The 20,577-nt window shown below is 42.1% G+C and overlaps 1 protein-coding gene across 1 annotated transcript; it reads right to left on the bottom strand.

Moving 5' to 3' along the window:
• Positions 1–18,411: 18,411 nt before the first annotated feature.
• Positions 18,412–20,255, bottom strand: LOC120447742. Its single transcript, XM_039629289.2, has 2 exons — positions 20,158–20,255; positions 18,412–18,577 (listed from the first exon to the last, which is right to left on the bottom strand). Exons 1-2 carry the CDS (start codon positions 20,253–20,255, stop codon positions 18,412–18,414), a joined length of 264 nt encoding a protein of 87 aa, XP_039485223.2.
• Between the last annotated feature and the right edge of the window lie 322 nt (positions 20,256–20,577).

The raw sequence follows: 20,577 nt of genomic DNA, 5'->3' as shown, positions 1-20,577 counted from the left end.
GCAAGAAGAAAAGCGGAAGCTGGAAAGACAAACCAAACATGGTGCTGTGCATAAAAGTTTGGCGCTACTTCTGGAGTCGCAGCTCGAATTCTTGGCCCCCTTTTGGGCCAAGAACGCCTGGCAGTAACTTCATGTTTGGCCCACGGCTTAAGACTAGGCTTTGGCTCAGCGGGCTGCCAGGCGTGGAAGTGGAAGTGGGAAGCTGGGAAGCTGGGCCAAGGAGTCGCCTCCGCTGGATATGTGCTACGTGGCTTAGCATGGATACCTGGCAAGTAGCAGGAGACGAAGCCAGTTGGTTGCCAGTTGGCCAAGTGGGTGAGTTTTTGGCCAAAAACTTGTTGGCATCGAGCAGCGGCACTTGTACAAGGAATCGGCATGGCTTGCTGGCTCTTTGCCCTGTTTTTTCCCGCTTTCCAGTTGCTACGGTTCACTTCACCTCCGTGGATGGTTGTTGCTGCCAGTTTGTGCAACTTTGAAAACTTTATTTACCGATTTCGACTGGCACAAAGGCCACCGAAGCAGCAGCAATGTGCGCACTTGCTGCGGAATTACGAGTATAACAAAGGCGGCGAAAAGTATCTGCTGCTGCTGCTGCACGAATTTTCCCTCAATCTGAAGGGAATGCTTTTCGCATCCAGCAGATCCAAGTCGCTGCCAAGTGTGCGCTGAATTTAAAGCAATTATTAGAAGTTTAGGACGGCAGCTCACGGGATCTGAATCCAAATCGTTGGCATCAAACGACTGCAACGAACAAGGGGAAAAGAAGTCGTTTGAAACGAAATATTAAAAGTTAATATGATAACAGATATTAGCCAATAAATTCGTTAAGCTTTAAACAACAAATAAATGTGTTCATGCACCAGCTTAAAGCAGAGATGCTATAAATAAACACTTTTAAGATTGGCATACAATTATTAAGGCACTTATATAGAAGGTTAAATTGTATTGTACCTTTTCAATTGTCTGTCTGTTGGTACAATAGGTAATTCTCTATGATAAAGTATAATGTCAACAGAGAACGCTATCCACCGATGGCCAAATAAAACATTTACGGCCATTTCACGGCAATCACTCAACTTTATTCCGTCCAAAGTCCACCTCCGAATGACTAACTTTATGACGGCAATAGGCGAAAAATTCGGAGGCGTGTGCATAATTAATCCTTGGCCGTAAAACCCATTGGACGGGGGATCGGTTAGAGATAAGGTTAATGGCCAGGGCCATGCCATCACTAGTATCCTGGCCACTGCTGTGGCGAAATTATGGTTTACAGCTGCCCCCCAATAAAGATAGTCACGAGTAGTTATATCAACTGACATAGATGGCAACAGGAAAACGCGGCTAAGCGAAAATTCAATTAACCTTGACAACTGGCAAACGGCGACTGTGCGCCAACCCAAACCCAAAACCCAAATCCAAGACCCAAAAACCCATCCACTAATTGTAGTATCAGCATAATAATGATGACAACATTATGCACTCGATAAGTTCGAAGTCGGCAGACAAAACGGAGAGCGGTAATAACATCAAATCGACAATGGCAAAAAGTGGAAATTGTCATAAAACTCGACGGCAAACAGGATTTCGAACTGGGGAGGATAATACCAGGATACCAGGGCACTGGAAACAAATTTAATAAAACATCCGAAAACAAATGGCAAAGGGTAGTGCTCGGAGTTGCTTTTATTTTGGTTTGGGTTGGGTTGGTTTGGCATTTAGATTCTGATTCGGGTTTGGGTTCAATGCATCCATTGTGTGTATGAACCGCTCACCTCTCCTCCTCCCGCTGCCCCTTTCATCAATGGCAAACGACTGAGTTATATTGAATAACCACAAGAACAACAGCAACAACATCGAGGAGAGCACGCTCGGAAGCCTCAGGATAAATAGTTCTTCTATGGCCCTTCAATTACCATTTGAGCATGATAAGCGCTAAAGAGGCACAGACATTGGCATTGCAAAGTGGTAAGTGGTAAGTGGTAAGTGGTAAGTAGTGAGTAGCAAGAAAGAAAATCCAGCCGAAGCAACCGCACAAGACTCCTTGAAAATATGCCTCAGGACCTCGAGAAAGCCAGGACCACCATCTCAGCAGCAGCAGCAGCAGCAGCAGGAGTCGGAGTTCGGGATAGGGGTCATTAGATGGAAACATTTACTCCAACTCAACAGCTCGACTACTCGCATTGGCGTCCAGTCAAGAGGAAACCGCCCAGATGGAGCGGGTGGTGTCATTGTTTGTTTTGGCAAGGGTCGCCGCCAGTCGGAGGCTCCGAAGGTTCCGAAGGAGCTGGTCCCTAGGCATACTCATAGGCATTCAGCCACGAGAAGGACATCGTTGCAGCTGCTCAGCCGACACGGAGATACTGCGTAAACTGTCAACACTACACGCGCCTACTACACGGAGCGAAAATATTGGGAGAACTTGAATAGTCTTTGGGTTAATTTGCTGGCACTTAACTAAAAAGATTTTCTGGGTACTCGAATTGTATATAGTATGAGATAGTAGGTAAAGGATTAAATACAATTTAATTTTTTCTAATAAATAATATTCCATGATTTCTTCATACCCTCCATAAACTTCATATTGAAGGTACCTACCATTCATGTTGAACAAAGTAGTTTACCATACTATTTATTTATCGTGTACCCACTCCCTCCACCAAGTATGAAGTGTGTAAACAATGGGCATGAGATATGCTGCACTGCACCCGCCACGAGAAAGGAGTCCTGTTCGCTGGAAGAGAGGGAAGAGGAGGAGATCGCAGCAGGATCGACCCTGAAGTGGGCTAATTTGACGGTGCCCCGCGTGGCAAATGCAACCCCAACAATGGGTTGTGTCTAGTGTCCAGGTCGAAGGAGAAGTGTTAAAGGATTTATGCGCGTAATTTTGCAGATGTTTAGATTTCGCTCTCCACTCGCTGCGGCTCAAATGCACTGAGAAACACTTTTATGTTACTTCTTGTTATTGGATTAATTTAAAAGTGACACTATGCGGTCATTACTTTTCTGAACTGCTACGGCATTCCACTTTGGACAACTATTTTTACTGCTATCAAAAAAAAACGGATTATTTTTTATAAAAAAATCGAATATTTGTAAATCGAATTTTTGTAAAAAATCGGATATTTTCAATCGGCGTTTTTGCCATAGCTTCGCCAAAAATGGACGCACAGCTAAAAAAAAGACTGTTTTGGGCTGCTAATAAACATAGCTAACTATGTCTATCCCTACATTTTCCGTTTTCGAAAAAAAAAAAATTAACAAATTTTTGCATTTTCAATAAGGGGTACCATCAGCAAAATTTGCGAAAAATGACAAAAAATTATAATTTCAATGTATGTACATACAACGAGGTATGGCATTCCACTTTTGGACAACTATTTTTACTGCTATCGGAAAAAAACTGAATATTTTTAATAAAAAAAATAGAAAAAAAAATTTTGTAAAAAATCTGATATTTTCAATCGGTTCGCCAAAAACCTTTAAATTCTGTTAAACCACCCACAAATGTATTGAATAAACTCTTTTTACCAGCTTCTAGGTGCTTTTCCAAATTTGAAATCATTTTGAGCACAGCGTGAGATTTTTTCCAGTGCATCTCAGCGCAATAATTTTGTGCCTGGCGCGCCGATCTGTGTCAACAACCTTCGCCTCCGTCCACATCCGTATCCATATCCATATTCGTAGTCAGCCTCTAACCCCCGGATTCCCATCGAGAGTGCGGGTTGCGAGTCTGACAGACATGAAGTCTCGCCTCACTCATAACAGGACATGCAGGACCTGAAGGACACGATGGAAGGGGATTGAGGCCAAAAATGGACCTGAGACGAATAAGTCAGGGCTCAAGTGGAGTCTGGGACTGTGAAGGGGCGCAGCATGTGCTCAATTTAGTTTTGAACATCGTCTGTCATTTCGCATAATATTCCATGTTTGTTCAATGTCCATTTCAGTGCTGTTTGATGTGGCCCCACAGCCCAAACTCCTCGAATCGAAATCCGTATATAATTACCATGATGACTCCCACTGATTCTCCGTTTATTATTGGCTGTTGTGGTTTATTTGTCTTTGGATTTTGCTCTTGGGCATTGTTTATAATCGGGAATGAAACGACTGCCGAAGATGTTTATACGAAACTCGGGCTTAATTTTAATGAGGCTGGCCAGTGTGAGTGTGAGTTTGAGTGTAAGTGTGAGTCAGGAACATTCAGTTTCGCAATAACATTCGCATTCGAACTGCATTCCGGCGCAAAAACAAACAGTTGTGAGATGGTGTGAAATTTTTGAATTCTGTAAACTCCCATCTGTGGCCAAAGTGAGGTTCCAAATCCCTGATTCCCCTGATTCCCTGATTCCCCCGCTGCCCAGCTCTCGTTTCCCCAAATATTTAAGCGCCTGTGGGCCAGCGTCTATGGCCCCCGTTTTCTGTCTGTCAAAATGAAAATGATACTTTGAAGTTTTCGGGCAACGACAAACGCCAAAGACAAATACAAATATTGGCAATACGCTAAAGCCAAAATCAAATAGAACCCCCCAGTTGGCCAAACCGAAACCAATATTCATTTGGCGTTCGCTGGAGCGGCAATAAATTGCTCAGCTGCCAGTGACCGGCTACGTCGGAGATTTTGCAGATTTTGGGGGCTGGTCAAAGGTCAGGGGGCGGGGCATCAGAGGGGCGCTGAGGAAGAGGGCGGGGGAGGGACTGGCAGGGCTGGTGCGCTTTTCATACGCGTGTTTAGAGCCGCCCAGCATAAGCCATAAAACTTATATTTCCAAATGGCCAACGTCAATAGCAGTCGGGCACTGTGATTCACATGTTAAACTTTTCAATATTTAAAATTTAATAAAAAATAGATTTTTAATAACTTTTATATAGCAGTGACCATATACTTATAAAGTAATATTTATGTATTATAATTTCTATGTTGCTTAATTCTTTTCTTTGTATTGATGTCATCAAAACAAAAAATTTTAAATTTAAAATTGTATAGCTTCAGCACTTTGAAAGGTAAAGATTATACATATATCCTGAAAATATTAATACATTTATTATGGTTCTTTCAAATTACTTTTTAAATATATTTTGTTATATTACTAAACAAATATCTAGTAAAAAAAATTCTTTACGCTAAGCGCCTAATAAAATCCGAGATTCTATAGTTTGTTTTTGGGTACATTTAATAAAAATTATTAAAAATCGTCTTTTTCTGACTATTTCAAAGCCCTTTTATCTGTGTATCTTATAGCTTGGTTAAAAATAGTACCAGTCAATTTAAATATTATTCGATACCATTCAGTTTCGGCGTAATACATTTATGATTCATTCATTTACAAAATAATTAAAATCTATTCAGAGCACTGTTCGCAGCTGAATCGATGGCCCCGCAAAATTGTTTGCGTGCTGCTTCTGCTTGACTATTTTTCATTTTGCTAGTCGCCGATCCAGCAGGTCTGCCCCTCCCCCTCCCCCTACGCCTTCCCCTTCCCGCCAACTACATCCCCCCACCCCCCTTTCGATGGTGGGGTAGAATTTTCTTTTTGCTTGCCAGAACATTTTCCAATTTCATTTGCGTTGAGAACGCGGAATGTGAGCGCGAACGGGCTTTTGGACGCATTCATCATTGGCAGGGCGCCATCATCAGTTGCAGGCTTGGCATCATCGCCATCATCGTCACCATCCATCCCCATCCCCATCCCCAGTTCCTATCCCCAACCCAACCCAACCACAACCCATCCTCGTTTCAAACGCTGGAGCGGAGCAGCATCATCATGGGCAGCCGGTTGGCCGTTTGAAAAAGCAACATTTCAGCCATATTTTTCTTGCTTTCAATTTGGCGTATCGCGCTTTGGCCATTTTTCATACGGGCGCTTTGATGCGTAACCCGACAAATGCCCTCCAGTGCCACCCACTTGGGCCACCCACTTTGGCCACCCACTCTTTGGATCTCCATCCGTGCGTTCTCTCCTCCTGATACTTATTTCCTATTTTTTTTGTTGTTGGATTTTTTATCTCGTTTCTGGCCAAAACGCAAACGCATAAAACGCGTCCTTTGAGCGATTTGAAGTCAAGTGTAAAAAGCGTTTATGCCAAAAAGCGGAGAACAACAAATTTGTGCGCTGCAAAGTGTTTTAAGTTTAATTTGAAAAATATTTGAATTTTGCGCATTTCTTGGGTCAGTGGTCAGTCATTAGAGTCATTGCCTGCCCATGAATTGGTGTGAATTCTCATCACTATCCATTGACAGAGGTTATCGGTTTACGAGTGGGAAAATCTACGGCGATACAATTCACTTTCGCTTTGGGTAAATAGTTTATATCGCTTTTGGGATTAATGGGAGCGTTGGCAAACAGCAGGGCAATTTTGAAAGTTTCACAGCTTCACAGCCCAATCCTCCCCCAAAAATCTCGCCCTCTTCGCCCAATTTCAGTTTGCCAACTCCAATCAGCCGCACAATCTCTGATTGCGACTCGTTCTCAGCACAAACGTTTCAATATTTACACAAATTGCCTTCATACGAATACGCATTCGGATATGGATACGAATCTGTGCATCTGTGTCCGCCCAGCCGTTAACCGTACTTCATGGCTTCATGGCAAATCTGCGATACTAAAAGTTGTCATTTCAATCTGTCCCCGAATTCGTGTGTGATTCGGCCCATGGGAACGATTTCGAGGTTTGTTTAGTGCGGATTCAATGAGGAGGGAAGTGGCAGGGGCACGGGGTTCTCAAAACAATTCCTATCACCATGGGTGGCATGATCTTTTCAGATGAAAGATATCCCCGTTAATCATTTGATGGTTCATCTTAAGCAACGCGTTTCAAGCTAGTACTGCATTGATGTTACTATATTTAGTTTATAATTATAACAAATTAATGCCATTAAAATCACACAAATCTTTTGATATGTATTCCATACTTGGTAAATGTTTATTTTCTGATTATTCGAGTTTTTCCATTGAAATAGGCATAATGTTAAATCCTGCAGAAGTTAGACTGATAAATCTTGGAATATTCACAGCTTCTGGCCAAATCGTCTGGTGCTCTGCAAATGTGGCCAATGGCTAGGCGGCGCTTGTAGGACCAAAAGCAGCTTGAGGTCAGCTTGAAAATCCAAAAGCATAAAAATTCTGACCAACAGTGAATAAACAATAAAAAAAAGAGAAAAATACCGAACCAACGACGTCACATTTGGTAGTGGTAGTTTTCCGTTGGCCGTTGTTACCACTTGTTGTGGTTGTTGGAGTTGTTTTTATTATTATTCTCAGTGCAAAGGAAAGCAATGGGGAAATGGCCAGAAAAAATACCAATACATGGCCAACACACACACTCACACACACACAGGCACACACACTGCAAGGCTCCATCTCATACATATTCCGTATACGTAGCCCGTTCGTTTAACTGTTGTTTTTATGCGCTGCAGACAAATATTTGCTTTCCGACAATAGTCATAAATACCAAAAGCTACATGCTCGGCATACTTAGAAATACTCTGGCACACACGCTTACTACTACTGGCTAACACACACACACACACCAGCACCAACACACACGACCGCCTGGGGCGCAAATAGAAATCGAGGAAAGCAAATAGCGCACAGGATATGGTTTTTGGCAGCACCAGGATAGTGGCAAAAAGGAGCAGGACGAAAAAAATGCGATGCCAGCGAAAAATGCTTGCGACTCGATCCGAGTCGAGTGCCAAAGGGAAAGGCGGCGGAGTAAATTCCCCAAACGGGGGCGGGGATCCAACAAAATGGCTGCGCCAAAAGCGGCAGCAGTCGCCAAAAATATTAGAAGGAAAAAAGTCCGCTGGCCAAAATGGCAGCGAAGCAATAGTGGTCACACACACACACCAGCAAAACAGCAAAACAGCAAAGCATCCACAGGAGCAACACAGTAATGGTCATAAGGACATGCCAAAAGGCTTAGTCGAATGGCTAAAACTTAGAGCTACAGTGGCTGGTTATGGGGAAACTATTACTTATGATAAGTATTTAAGTTTTCTCAGTTATTAAAGTTATTATGTTTATGTTCAACGTATTTAATGTAAAGTTTACTTAAAAAGGTATTTCATTTCTAATCTAATCTTATCGAATTATAGTATCTGAGCTGTATCTGTACCTTTTTATGTTTTTAGTTCGTTACAGAAAGTATTTGATTTTTGCAGCTTAAACTATTACTTTGGGTTGTGGAATTAATTTTTTAAAATGTTTACAAATTCAAGAAAATATTTCTTTCCTAGTTTAGAAAACTGAATATGTTTATTTACCTAGTAAAATGAGATGACTCAATTAAATTGCTCCCCATCATAATGAAATATAAGTAGTTGTGTTGTTAAATCAGATAAACAATTTTAATAAAACCAGAACAAGTGCCCACTGTACGATTCGTTTTCAGCCAACTTCAGCGCTCCGCAAAGTTTTGACCTCCGAAATGGAAACAAGAAATGGGAAATTGTGCAACAGCAAAGGGAAAGAAAGCTTATCCATGTGAAAAATCTGTGCCGCGTGTCCCGAGCACGCGCTCCTTGTTGCCTTTAACATATTACACCTTTCCAATCGTGGGCACCATTAAAATTGGAAAATCACAAAATCGCGAAGTGAGGAGCAGTGAGGAACTGGCCAGCCAGTCAGCCAGTCCGGTGAACAAATAAACAAACAGAGTGCCCACGTGCCTCGCCGGAGATTATCCGCGCATCACAATCGCAGCAGCAACAAACAAACAGCACAACAACCCGCGGCAGAGGATTCAGATTCAAGTTCCCAGTCCCAATACAAGTCCCATTCCCAGTTCCATTGTGAGGACCTGTTTGACTTGCGAAGACCACACCCCGCTTTCGCTTAAACTCCCCTCGCTTTTTTTTAGGATTTTTTTGCTTTTTGCGATGCTAATCTCGGCGAAATGTTACAAAATGTTTAACAATTAAGTAGCGCCACGCGCTGCCACGCTTCGAGTGTGTTTGCCTGCCCCTGGGAGTTTTTCATAGCGAGATATCACTGCACAGATATGGGCTCGAATGAAGGATTATTGATATAGATACCCGCCACTCGATGCTCGATTGAGCGGATGCTGTAGATGCTGATCGCAGCGATAAAAAATGCAAAGAGCTAATCAAGAGTTCAACTTGCGCCGCGCTGACATGTGTAGTCCTTGAGGTCCTTGAGCACAAGTGCCCCAGTCATCGAGGATGTTTGTAATGAGAGGAATCATGAGGGAATCGCGATGAGGCAGTGCCACAATGGCATTATTCATGAGCCACTTCTCGCATTTGTATTCATTTTCAAATCGCACTTTAATGAGTTACAAGGAAAAATGGGTATTTTAATCATTTATGCAATCGGAAAATAACCGATTCTATTTACCGAAACTTGTATTATAACTCTACTATCCGAGTTAAGCTAGAAAAATAAATGATGACAGGGGTAGTTGAAGAATACCCACAAAAACTACACAAAAGACCACCGAAAAATGTCCCATCGCTTGACCAAAATTGATTTTCAGGATCCCGAAACTTATTAAAAAACGGAGAAGCAGAAAAAACCAGCCAAACTACTGGCGCAGCCGCACGAGAAATAAGAAAAAGGACTCGAGTACAAACAAAAGGAGCAAGGATACGCTGCCAGGATGACGACGAGGACGACAAGGAAACGATAAAAGACCAGCGACAGGCGACAACAAAAACGAGAGCATCGACGACAAAGTGCGGGAAGTTTGCACAAGGACATTGCATGCACACCACATGCATGCACACACAAGGATATGAAGGTCCCCGCACGCACACACACCCGTGCACTCTCGCACTCACACACATCCGCAAGGCACACCGATAGGAAAGCACTCGTTCAACCGCATGGCAGGCAAATGACACAAACAACAAGCCAACGGAACGAAGTGTAACCAGTGAAAAAAACCAACATGGCTTCACTGCAAAATCAGTTAAACGGCCATGACTTTTTGCCTCTGTGTGCGAGTGGGGGAATACATGTGTGTGCGTGTGAGTGTCCTGCAGGACAACCAATTGAGGCTCCACTTGTCATGCACGTACGGACATGAAAAGAAACACCGACACTCGTGTGCGTCCCATGTCAATATGGCTGGTTACATTTCGGCATTACAGTAGCCGGAGCTCCAGGACTCAGGACTCATGACTCAGGATTCAGGACCCCGGGAGCTACTCCATGCGAGTGGGGTGCATGCCCTATCTATCCCCACTGTCCACTCGGTGGACGCTTCACTGCCTCCAATGACAAACCAAATATATTTCGTGGTTTTTACGCAAGACTCGTTGCCGGCCATCAGAACGGATAGGATATACATTCAAGCGAAATACACACAGACAAAGTAAGGCATCCCTTTTAAAAAATTATGTTAATGTTTTAGAACTGTAAATTATTTAGTTAGACTTAATGAAATATGCACCTACCTGGAATATACACCTAAAATGCAAGCAACGATAGAAATATGTATAAATGTATATAGCTTTTATTTAAATAAATAGAGTTGTCCCATGAATTGTATGCATACTTCAGGGAATTTATATTCCCGTCATAAAATTAGTTTGGTATGTCATTTATATCCTTTTTTTTCCGTGTTCGAACACGCACTCGAAATCAATCAAACTCTGTGCGCAGGACATGTTCCATGAACGCCCAGGCCATCGGCATCATTCAGTCAATGTAAATGTAAATTTGCGCCTTTTTGTGACTGCCACTGCGACTGTGGTGAACTCCGAACTCTGGATCCTGGACTCTGGGCTCTGGACTCGGGACTCGGGACTCAGAACTCAGGACTCAGGACTCTGGACACTGAACTCCGGTCCGGAGTCGTGACTCCGTGCGTGATGAAGTGCGGGCATGACGTCAGCGGGGGCAAGGACGTGGCAAGGGGGCCGTGGAAACCGTTAGCCATTGTTGACATTTCAACGTTTGACCACCGGCCGGCTGACAAGGACACACATATTTGCTCCTGCCACGGCCACCGCAGAAAACTGGGCGCATGCAGCATGGTGCATGGTGCATGGTGCATGGCGCATGGGGCATGGAAAATGGTGCATGCAGCTTGCTGCGTGTGGACCGGGGTGCCATTCATGTCCTATGCCACTTTTACGGCCACTGCAAGTGTTGCAAAGTTAATTACCAGCTCGACTCCAGAATCGATTAGTGCAGATGCACTTGCAGGTTGTCAAAGGACTCGCAAATTGCTGGCCATTCGTCAGAATCGGCAGGATATTACGGCAATGGTTTTACTGTCGCAAGTCAATCGCTTATGCGCCCAATTGTTTTCTGTATTGGCTGCCAAATCGCTTGAAATCGAAGCTCAGAAGGGTTTAGTTAAAGGTTCCACTTAAGTATAAGGTTAGATTAGATTTCGACTAAAAACCACTACTTCATTTTTGAACCTGCGATATGCAGAACCTTTCCTGATTATATAAATAGTTTTTATAAAGAGAATGGTTATATATATCGCTGTTTTAGCCAAGCTTGATAGATTACTGTTTAAAAATGTTCACTCATCACACCTTATTATCCTCAAGGATGATACTTAGGTGCTAAGCGCGAAGCGAGTTCAACTTCACAAGCTACTTTCTACTTGCTACTTGCTACTTGCTGTCGCAGGAAAACACCTTGGTGAACACCACACGTGCCGCAATCCAACACTGATTAAAATTCATACAAGGACCGGAATGACTCGGAAAAGACCTCCGCTTAGGGGTAACCCCCCAAAAGCCTCCTCGAAGGAAGCCAACATAAACAAAGTAGTTGCCTTGGCTCGACGCAAAGTAAACATAAATAAGAGCAAACGGAAGCAAACGAAGCTCCGATTAAGCAAATACGAGGTGAGCAGGGGAGGCGCTTCAAAGGATTCAAAGGGGGCGCCAGGACATCTTAATGATGATGTCATGAATAAATTAGTTGGCATGTGACTGCCTGGAAAACTACAATCTGGTCCGGATCCCAACTTAAATCATCTCCACGTGGCGGGGCGTTACTACTCACATAGAATTGCCGCATTGCCGCAAGTTAATGACAAAAACGAAGTGAACCGCAAACGGTGGCATTGCGGTTCGATGAAGGGGCGTGGCAGGCTCAAAGCTCGAAAAATGCGGCACACGTGTGAAAATGCCCCGAATTCAATGTATTCCATATATAACCTGATGAATCCATTTAAATGAAGTTGCAAATTATGCAAATGTAGAACGTCCAGCTCAACCGCCTTGCCTGCTGGTAAGTAAAAAAAAAAAAGGAGGAAGAAGTCGTCCTTTTTGCAGGTGGCCCCCGGTTTGACATCATCGATGCAGCCACGCCCCCTTCCGCACCCCAAACTGTCGGGGTCGCAAAATTAATTAGTTGCGCCTATTTTGGCGATCAATCATTCAATTTTCTGCGCCATAAAATCTCGCCGGCAAAAAAACGAAACAAGGCATTCCGCAAAACAAGGACGCCACTTGTCCAACAAGCTGCCTCATCGCCCCCGACCTTAAAGCTCCGTTCCGCACTGTCCCGCTGCAAACAGCCGCGTCATTTATGCGCTACGCTTTTTACGCTGCGAACTGCAACCACCCGATTTCGAATTTTCGGATTTTTGGGTTGGGGTTGCGATGGGTTTTTCCCGGGTGTTTCAGGATGTTTCAGGATGTTTCAGGAGTATTCAGGATGACGCTGAAAATTGAGCCTGAAATAGGACTTGTCAGGCGACGCATTCTGTCACCAGCGGAATTGTAATGAGCAAAAGGACCATCAGGATGTTCCATGGCAATTCTATAAAAAATGTATTGCTACGTGTAATTGAGTGCCATAGAAAAAATATTTCAAATCTGTCACATCCAAAAAGAGCAAGAATTAGGTATACAGAAATCATAAAATAGGTGTGCAACTGAAAATATAAAACAATAAAAAATGTCAAGTCAAAATAAGGTATTCTTTAAGAATAATTAGAGCACAGTATTTTGTTATATTTAATTTAGAATTATGTGTTTTATGTTGGGCGTAAAGCTTACACAATATTTTTCATTACATTGTGCTTGTTCGTCTTCTAAAAAATAATCAATAGTAAGTAGAAATGGTAAAATGTTTTAACATGATTCATTTTTAACATAGTAACATGCTAAATGCAATATTTAATTATTTAACTTTTTATATGAAAAAATGCACTTGTTACTCTTACTCTTTGTCTTCGTTATTAGTAGAACTCATACCTATCTAAATACAATTCTATACAAATTCATACCTCACCAAATCGTGGTATTTTTACGAAAAATGTAGACCTTTGGTAGCAAATTGTTGTATATAGAATAATTCAAAGTATTCGAGCCCGCAGTGAAATTAGCCAAATTAACACCTTGCTAAGTCTGGCTGGGCTCAACCCGGCAAATAATTGAAATATTTTTTGCTCTAATAAAACGACCCAAGGTCGAGAAAGTTGCCTGGGTATGAGTTAAGCCGGAGTTGTGTCATTTAAATGAATTTTGGGGTAAAAAAGGGGGCATGCTGATGTGGGTGCATGCAAAAAAGTTGACCTTTTGTTTCTCCCCGAAATCCCACACTCAATTACGACGGACACGCCGCGGGATTCAGGATTCCGTATTCTGGATTCTGGATTCAGGCTACAGGATTCCCTGATCCCGACCAACTTGGCAACAGCAGCAGTCTATTTGGGCGAATACTTCGAGCCATTTAAACAATTTCCATTAACAAATATGCGCAAATTGCCCATCGGCGGTTTTACAAAAATAAATTGCACAGAAAAATATTTGTCAAAAATGGGCAGCACACAAAAAGCGGATTACATGCTCAATCTTTTTCCAACCCAAATGCAGCAAATATTTGTACAAATTATTTTTGTGCACTTCATTAAATATTTCAGCAATTTTGAAGGCCTCCAGCGTGGAAAGCTGGAAAAGCAGCCTGGCGCACTTTAATCAACCGTAAAATGTTGACCTTTTTTTTGTGGCCCGGCCCGCAACATGTTGTCGAAATTTCTGGAGCAACGAATGGAGGTCCTTTGCATGGGCGGGTGTGATGTGTTGTGGTGAGGGTAAGGATTTTCCTGGGGGGGGGCAGAGCGTGTGGTGAGCCTAATGGACCGTCGACCTCCGACTTGCACTAATAGTACGGATATATAGCCATGGCCGGATTTACATAATTTATGCCGCATGGCAAAAGGAGTGGCGACTGGAGAAAGCCATATCTCAGTTTATGACATCCTTCTCATAATTCTCATCATTTCCACGTGGCGACGGGCGACGAGTGACTTTGAGGTTTTATGGCCAAGTCACTTCAAATGAGAAACATTACAATATGAAACAGCGAGTTCTCGTCAGTGGGCATTGTCGGCGCTAAATGGAATATTTAACATTTATTTATGCGCATATAAATGCATGGATATACACTCGTATATTCAATGGCCATTCGCTGGCTGGCACATGCATTATTTATGCATTTATACGTGCCACAAAATTCATAAACATTTGTTGTGCAAATTTCCCTGCGATGTTTCTCACGCCCTTGCGCTGCCCAACCCTCCTCCATTCCATGTGCACCATCCTCTCATCTCTGGCGATTGCCAATAAATTCACATCAAAGGTCTTTATTTGTATTTGCTTAGCAGCGAGCCCCGAAAAGGATGCTCCCAGGACTCACAGCCAGCGGCCTGGTTGGCCTGCTTGGCCTGGATGGCCTGTGCAAATATCATTTTCGTTTCAATTGAGCATCTCGGCTTAGGGCATTACTCCGTCGCCGTTCCAGGACCTCCAGCGACACTCCCGTCATCGGCTAATCCCGCTGCTCCTGCTGCCTGGCAACTGGAAAATCATTTAGCAGCAGCCCACAAGCTCGCAAGGATGCCAATGCGAGCACATCCTCCACGATGCGGCCGACACGTGTCTGTTGAGCGAACCTGAAGGTCCTGTTACACTCACAAAAACTCTCACCAGTTTTTGCTTTCTAACTATAAATTTAACCAGCAATATAAGAACTGCATACTGGAAAATAAAGGAAACGAAGATTTAACTATTTTATTTGCATATTATGGCGCAGCATCTAAAATAAATATAAAATATTAATTAAGGAAAATAACAATCTATTCTAGAAAAGATGGCACATACTTCAAGTATACTTTAGTTATTCAATTTGCTTAGATACAAATCTATAATTCTTATGTACAGCACATCTTATCTTTATCTTATAAACTGGTATATATTTGAGTGATACTCGTAAATACGAATCTCTAGATATTAGATCCAAATTCAAAGCATCAGCTTATATCAAACCAAAATAATACTTAATTATTGTCTATTATTTACTAAATGGATTATATATTGCTGATTATTTTGTTGCGTATTATGCTATTTTCCCATATATTATGATGTTTTCAATATTTTTTCCGAGTGCAGGGGTGACTGCGACCTGAGACCGTCCCGAAAATCGTCGCAGGCCTTGCATTGCAATGAACTCAACACTCGAGCCGCCGCACCGACAACTGACAAAGTAACTCCCGGCTTAAGTCGAATGACCGCCAATGGATTTTTAAATACCCAGCACACGCGCCCAAGGAACGTCCTTTGGTGGGCGGTGGGCGGTGGGCCGAAATGAAATGCTCTGCCGCCCTCGGCGAAATGATGCCCAAATAAATAACTCAATTGTTTTGTTGACATTTTATTTGACACGTGACTTTGACTGGTTAAACACACGACCCTCCTCGCCCCCCTTTCCTAATTCTTTTTGGGCCAGTTTGCTCTGAGCTGGGCTTAATGCTTTGTTCTTTTTGCGGTTCATGTGGTCGCCATAGTCGTTACTTCGTCCTGGCATCGCAGCCGGCAGCAATTAATCTGGAAGGTGTCCATTAAGGCAGACACGCGTTCGCCGCCTGTGAAAACTGAGCATACAGGTAAGGTGGTGGCTGCGGCGGAGGGCGGGGGCATTAGTGGGCGTGGCGAAAGGGGCGGCTGCTGCGAATGTCCGTGTAATAGTGTCAATTTGGTATTTATGGCCTTTTGTTGGCTCGCCCATTCAGTGATTTGTGTTCACTCCTTAAAGCGAAGACGTCCTCGGCATTCGTAAAACAGAGGGTTGAACGCAGAGAAGTCGTTTTAACGAGCCTTCTTATAGCTCAATTAACTAAGTATTTTAGACAAGGAATAACTACATAATGTCGTTTCCTTTTAATAACTATATCCAGGGCCATAAGTGTAGAAAGACATACTAAAAATATTCTAGTTAACTTATAGAAGCCCAAGCTTAAAGAAAATCGATTTTCGGCAAAAATCTAAAACCATCAGCAAAAATTGCAAACAATGTGAAAAAAATATATTTTTTTTTAGAAAACACAGTTCGATTTGAAATTTAATTACGAACTCAACGAGGTATGACATTCCATATTTGGAGATTTATTTTGAATGTTCTGATCAAAATACTGAAATTATAATCGAAAAAACACAGCAAATCGATTTTCGGCAAGAATCCAAAATCATCATCAAAAACTGCAAAAAATGTGAAAAAAAAATATGTTTTGTTTTAAAAACACAGTTGGATGGGAAATTTAATTACGAACTCAACGAGGTATGACATTCCATATTTGGAGATATATTTTAAATGTTCTGATCAAAATACTGATATTATTATCGAAAAAACACAGAAAATCGATTTTCGGCAAAAATCCAAAATCATTATCAAAAACTGCAAAAAATTTGAAAAAGAAGAATTTTATTTTGAAAGCACAGTACATAACATATGCCTGAAATATTTCTAAATGCTTATATAACAAGATGTTGCATTTGCTACCAAGTATGATTATCTGTTTAGAATGCCTAAAGGTCAGAAATGATTCCATGCAAAGGCTTTAAATATCAATCGGGACCTGTTAAACGATAAATGGGAGGAGGAGGTGTGGGTTTCCCTGAACCAAAGAAGTTTTCAAGTGAAATATGTAAATGTGCGCAGAGTTTCCGGCAGGACTAATGTAAATTTCCTCAAAATAACCGACAGAACATGCGAGGCACCAAAAAATTAGCATACGCCTAGTACATATGTGTGTGTGTGTGTACTTGTGAGCTGAAGCTTTTGTACTTGTATTGCCAAGCAGCGGAAACGGAAGTGTGTAGCACTCACACACATACATACGCACACCGGCGTTTGGCAACCGCACACAGGCAAACAGATACACACACGCACAGAGCGGGGCCGAAAAATGTGCATGACTTGTTTAGTTTGAAAAAGTTTTGTCCGCCCGAGCCACCTATTTGCCATGCCGCCCATCTTTCTTGTTTGTCTGCAAGGACCTTTGACTTTCTTTTAGAACAATTTGGCTTTGTATGCCTCTGTTTGTGTTCAACGTATGCGTATGTGTGTGTGTGCGTGTGTGTGCGTGTTCGTTCGTGTGGTTGCTGACACAAACCAAATTTTAAACAAAAGAAAGCAGAAAGCTGAAAGCATTCGGCGCTGCTCATATGAGACAAGCCAACTTAGGCTGTTGGCTAACGGAAACCGCACTCACACACATGCCCCGCAGACTCTGCCGCTCACACACACACACATACATATATCCTTCTAGTGCTAAGTGACTCTTGGTCTTTGTTGGTCCTTTGAAGCGGCAGCAGCTCCGCACGGCACTGAAGTATATTGTTAACAGGATATATAATACACAAAATAAAGTTTTCAGCCAAAGTTACACAAAAGTATTTTACAAGTCCTGCCTTCTTCCCCTTCCCCCTTTTCCCCTCATCCAAATCCCGATTTTGGTCCTGCCCAGGACCCTGAAGATGGAAACGTGCATCACCTTTCAGTCGTTTTGTGTGTTTGATTTTTGGTATTGTTTTACTTTTGTTGATTCTACGTTCTTGCCCGCAAAAAAGCCAAGTTGAGTTGGATCAAATAAAAAGAAATTTTGGGGAATTTCCAAAAGGAAGTATGCAAGCGCTATCGTTCAATTTGTATTTCTTCTCTGAAATTTTAGTTTCGAAACATATAATGGGGGTTTAATTTTCTCACTTAACAAAAGAGTAACTTTAAAATGCGTTTTCTACTTTAAAAATGTAAATCACGTTGTTTCGGAAGTTACATATTACTGTTTCTATATAACTCGTAATAACTTTCTCGTTTGTTTTATATTTATGATAGTTCCCTCACCAGTGGCTTTCACATATTGCGAATGGAATGGGGACAGCAGAGGACTCCCATTGGGATCCATTTGTCAGGATACACTCCTGTTCCTGAGGATGGGCAAAAAATAAACTGCCAACTGGCAAGCCTTACGAGTATTGAAGCATTTGTACGGGCCAAAAATAAATGTTTTCAAATGTTTGACGCGCACTGACAACAAATAAGCACATCCTAGTGCCTTGCCAACCCACCTCCTCACCCACACAGGCACAAAGGCACGCACACACTCTTTTTGGCAAGGATAGCTGCTGAGTGTAGCTCAGTGTGCGTGTGTGCGTGCGTTTAATGTCTGTAATTTACCGTTAAGTAGACAAGTATTAATGGTAGAATACCAACGGAATGCGTAGCTGAACGCAGCTCCACAAACATACAAAACAGGGCCATAAGAGTCACAGACAAGACGAGAGCAGTCAGCAGTCAGCAGTCATGAAGGCCATGAAAAAGCGGCAGTGCACTGAGCGAAACCCAGAAATATAAAAGTCAAAGGGATGCCATCTAATTACGATTTTTATGCTGGCTATATATGCGAGTATATTTAAAAAGAATAGGAACAGAAGGATAGAGTAACTCCCAAATCTGTAATCTAAATATTCACCCTTTTTATTAAATTTCATCTATATTGTTGTAATCAGTGAAACCACAAAAATTATAACAATAATATAATACTACTCACTTTTATCAAAAAAATAATTTAAATAATTTAGCTTGCGTGATTTCTAGCTCATTTAGCTTATAGTTAATTTTCAGTCATTTGGAATAAAAAGAAATGAAAGGAATTGGGAACTTTTGGCTATAATTGCTTGCTTTAAATTAAACCAAATTCTAAAAAAAAGTGATTCAAGTGACATATTTTACTGTTCAGTATAAATATTTAAATAAATATAACGGATTGTTTTTAACTTCTTAAATATTTTCAAAACTGAATGATAAGAGTAGTGCAGAATAGTTCAATATTTTCGCTGCGTGCCATTGGCAAAAAACAAAATGGCGACTAGGACGGGGACAACATTCGTTTGACTTGACGTTGAAGTTACATGTTAACTGTGGCAGTGCCACCCCCGCAAGCACCATCCCCTCCCCCTCCCCCTACCACATCAAGCTCTAACCAACCACCCACTAACACACCCACACCCACCCACACACGCACACCAGCACAAATAAGCAATTGTCATTGTGGCGCGCGCATGTTGCCTCCCCAGCAGAGATGTCAAAAAAAAAGTCGGAAAAAAGAAAGCTGAGCCAAGCTGGAGCAGAAAAAAAAGCGGCAAGAAATTCCAAAGAAAACTCAACTTTGGATTGTTGGCATTTTTGTTGTGTGCTTTGAATGCCAAAGGGGGTGGTGCTGGGTGGCTTTCCCAATGGGAAAATGGGGGGCTCGAAAGGCAGAAATACTTGAGCGTTAAAATAGTAGATAAGGCGAATGACAAGAGAGAACGACGACAAAACAAACGCGCCATTTTCCCTGACGTTTTGCAATTTGACATTTTACGTGATTTTGGACCGGGCCCAAGGATCCACTTATTTTTTCTGTTTTTTTTTTTTTTTCGTCTTCTCTGCACGACTATGTGACTTGCCATTTGCCGAAAATTACAAACTGCCAAACTGCTGGCTGCGCTTATGTAATTGAGTTCGAAAGCGGCCAGCTCAACCACTGAGGCAAAAAAATAAAAAATAAAAAGCATAAGAAAAGCGTAAGAAAGCCCACCCACAAGTGCGCCCAGTCAAAAGGAGCTGAAGAAAGAAGCTGGAGCACATTTTTCACAATTCATTTCATTTGGCGGCGTTCGCTGCGAGGCAACATTATTACAAAAAATATTGCTCAAAATAGAAGAAAGCTGTGGATGCTGCAGAAGGGAAACGAAAAAAATGCCAGCATAACTTAAGGCGCTTTCGCATAAAAACACACAAAAAATAAGCAGCGCTTTAAACAAAAAAAATGGCAGAATATGAAAAAAACTGAAGCCGGGCGAACAAATGCTTCAGAATAATTTCGTTTTTTGTTTACATTTGCTCCGGCAACATTTCAAAGTCCTCGTTGTCGTCCTTCCCATCCCCATTCTCATCCTTATCCTTGGCCATATCCTCGCACCCATTCTCATCCATATCCTTAGTGGATGTGACTAGACTAAGATGGATTAAGCCCCAAGTAGAGCAGCCAGGCCATTATTCTCTGGTAACTGGAAGCTCAAGAGTGGAGCGAAAGAACTAAACAATTTTTCTTGATTTCCCTCCGCTTTTTTTTCCCCCATTTTTTCTTTCGCTGAACAGCCATCCATTTTTTGCCTTCGGTTGCTGGCTTTGTTTGTGTCTTCGAGCATTAGAAAATAATATTTTATTCGCTTCACTTACAATTTTTCTTGTAGTGCTTGCGCTTGACTGCATCTGCCTCTCCTTCTTCTACTTCTGCTTCTTCTTCTGACATCGG

Source organism: Drosophila santomea, chromosome 3L (genome assembly GCF_016746245.2).
Source record: "Drosophila santomea strain STO CAGO 1482 chromosome 3L, Prin_Dsan_1.1, whole genome shotgun sequence".
Classification (NCBI taxonomy): domain Eukaryota; kingdom Metazoa; phylum Arthropoda; class Insecta; order Diptera; family Drosophilidae; genus Drosophila; species Drosophila santomea.
Note: the sequence above shows the minus strand (reverse complement) of the source record. Positions and strands in the feature narration are given on the sequence as shown.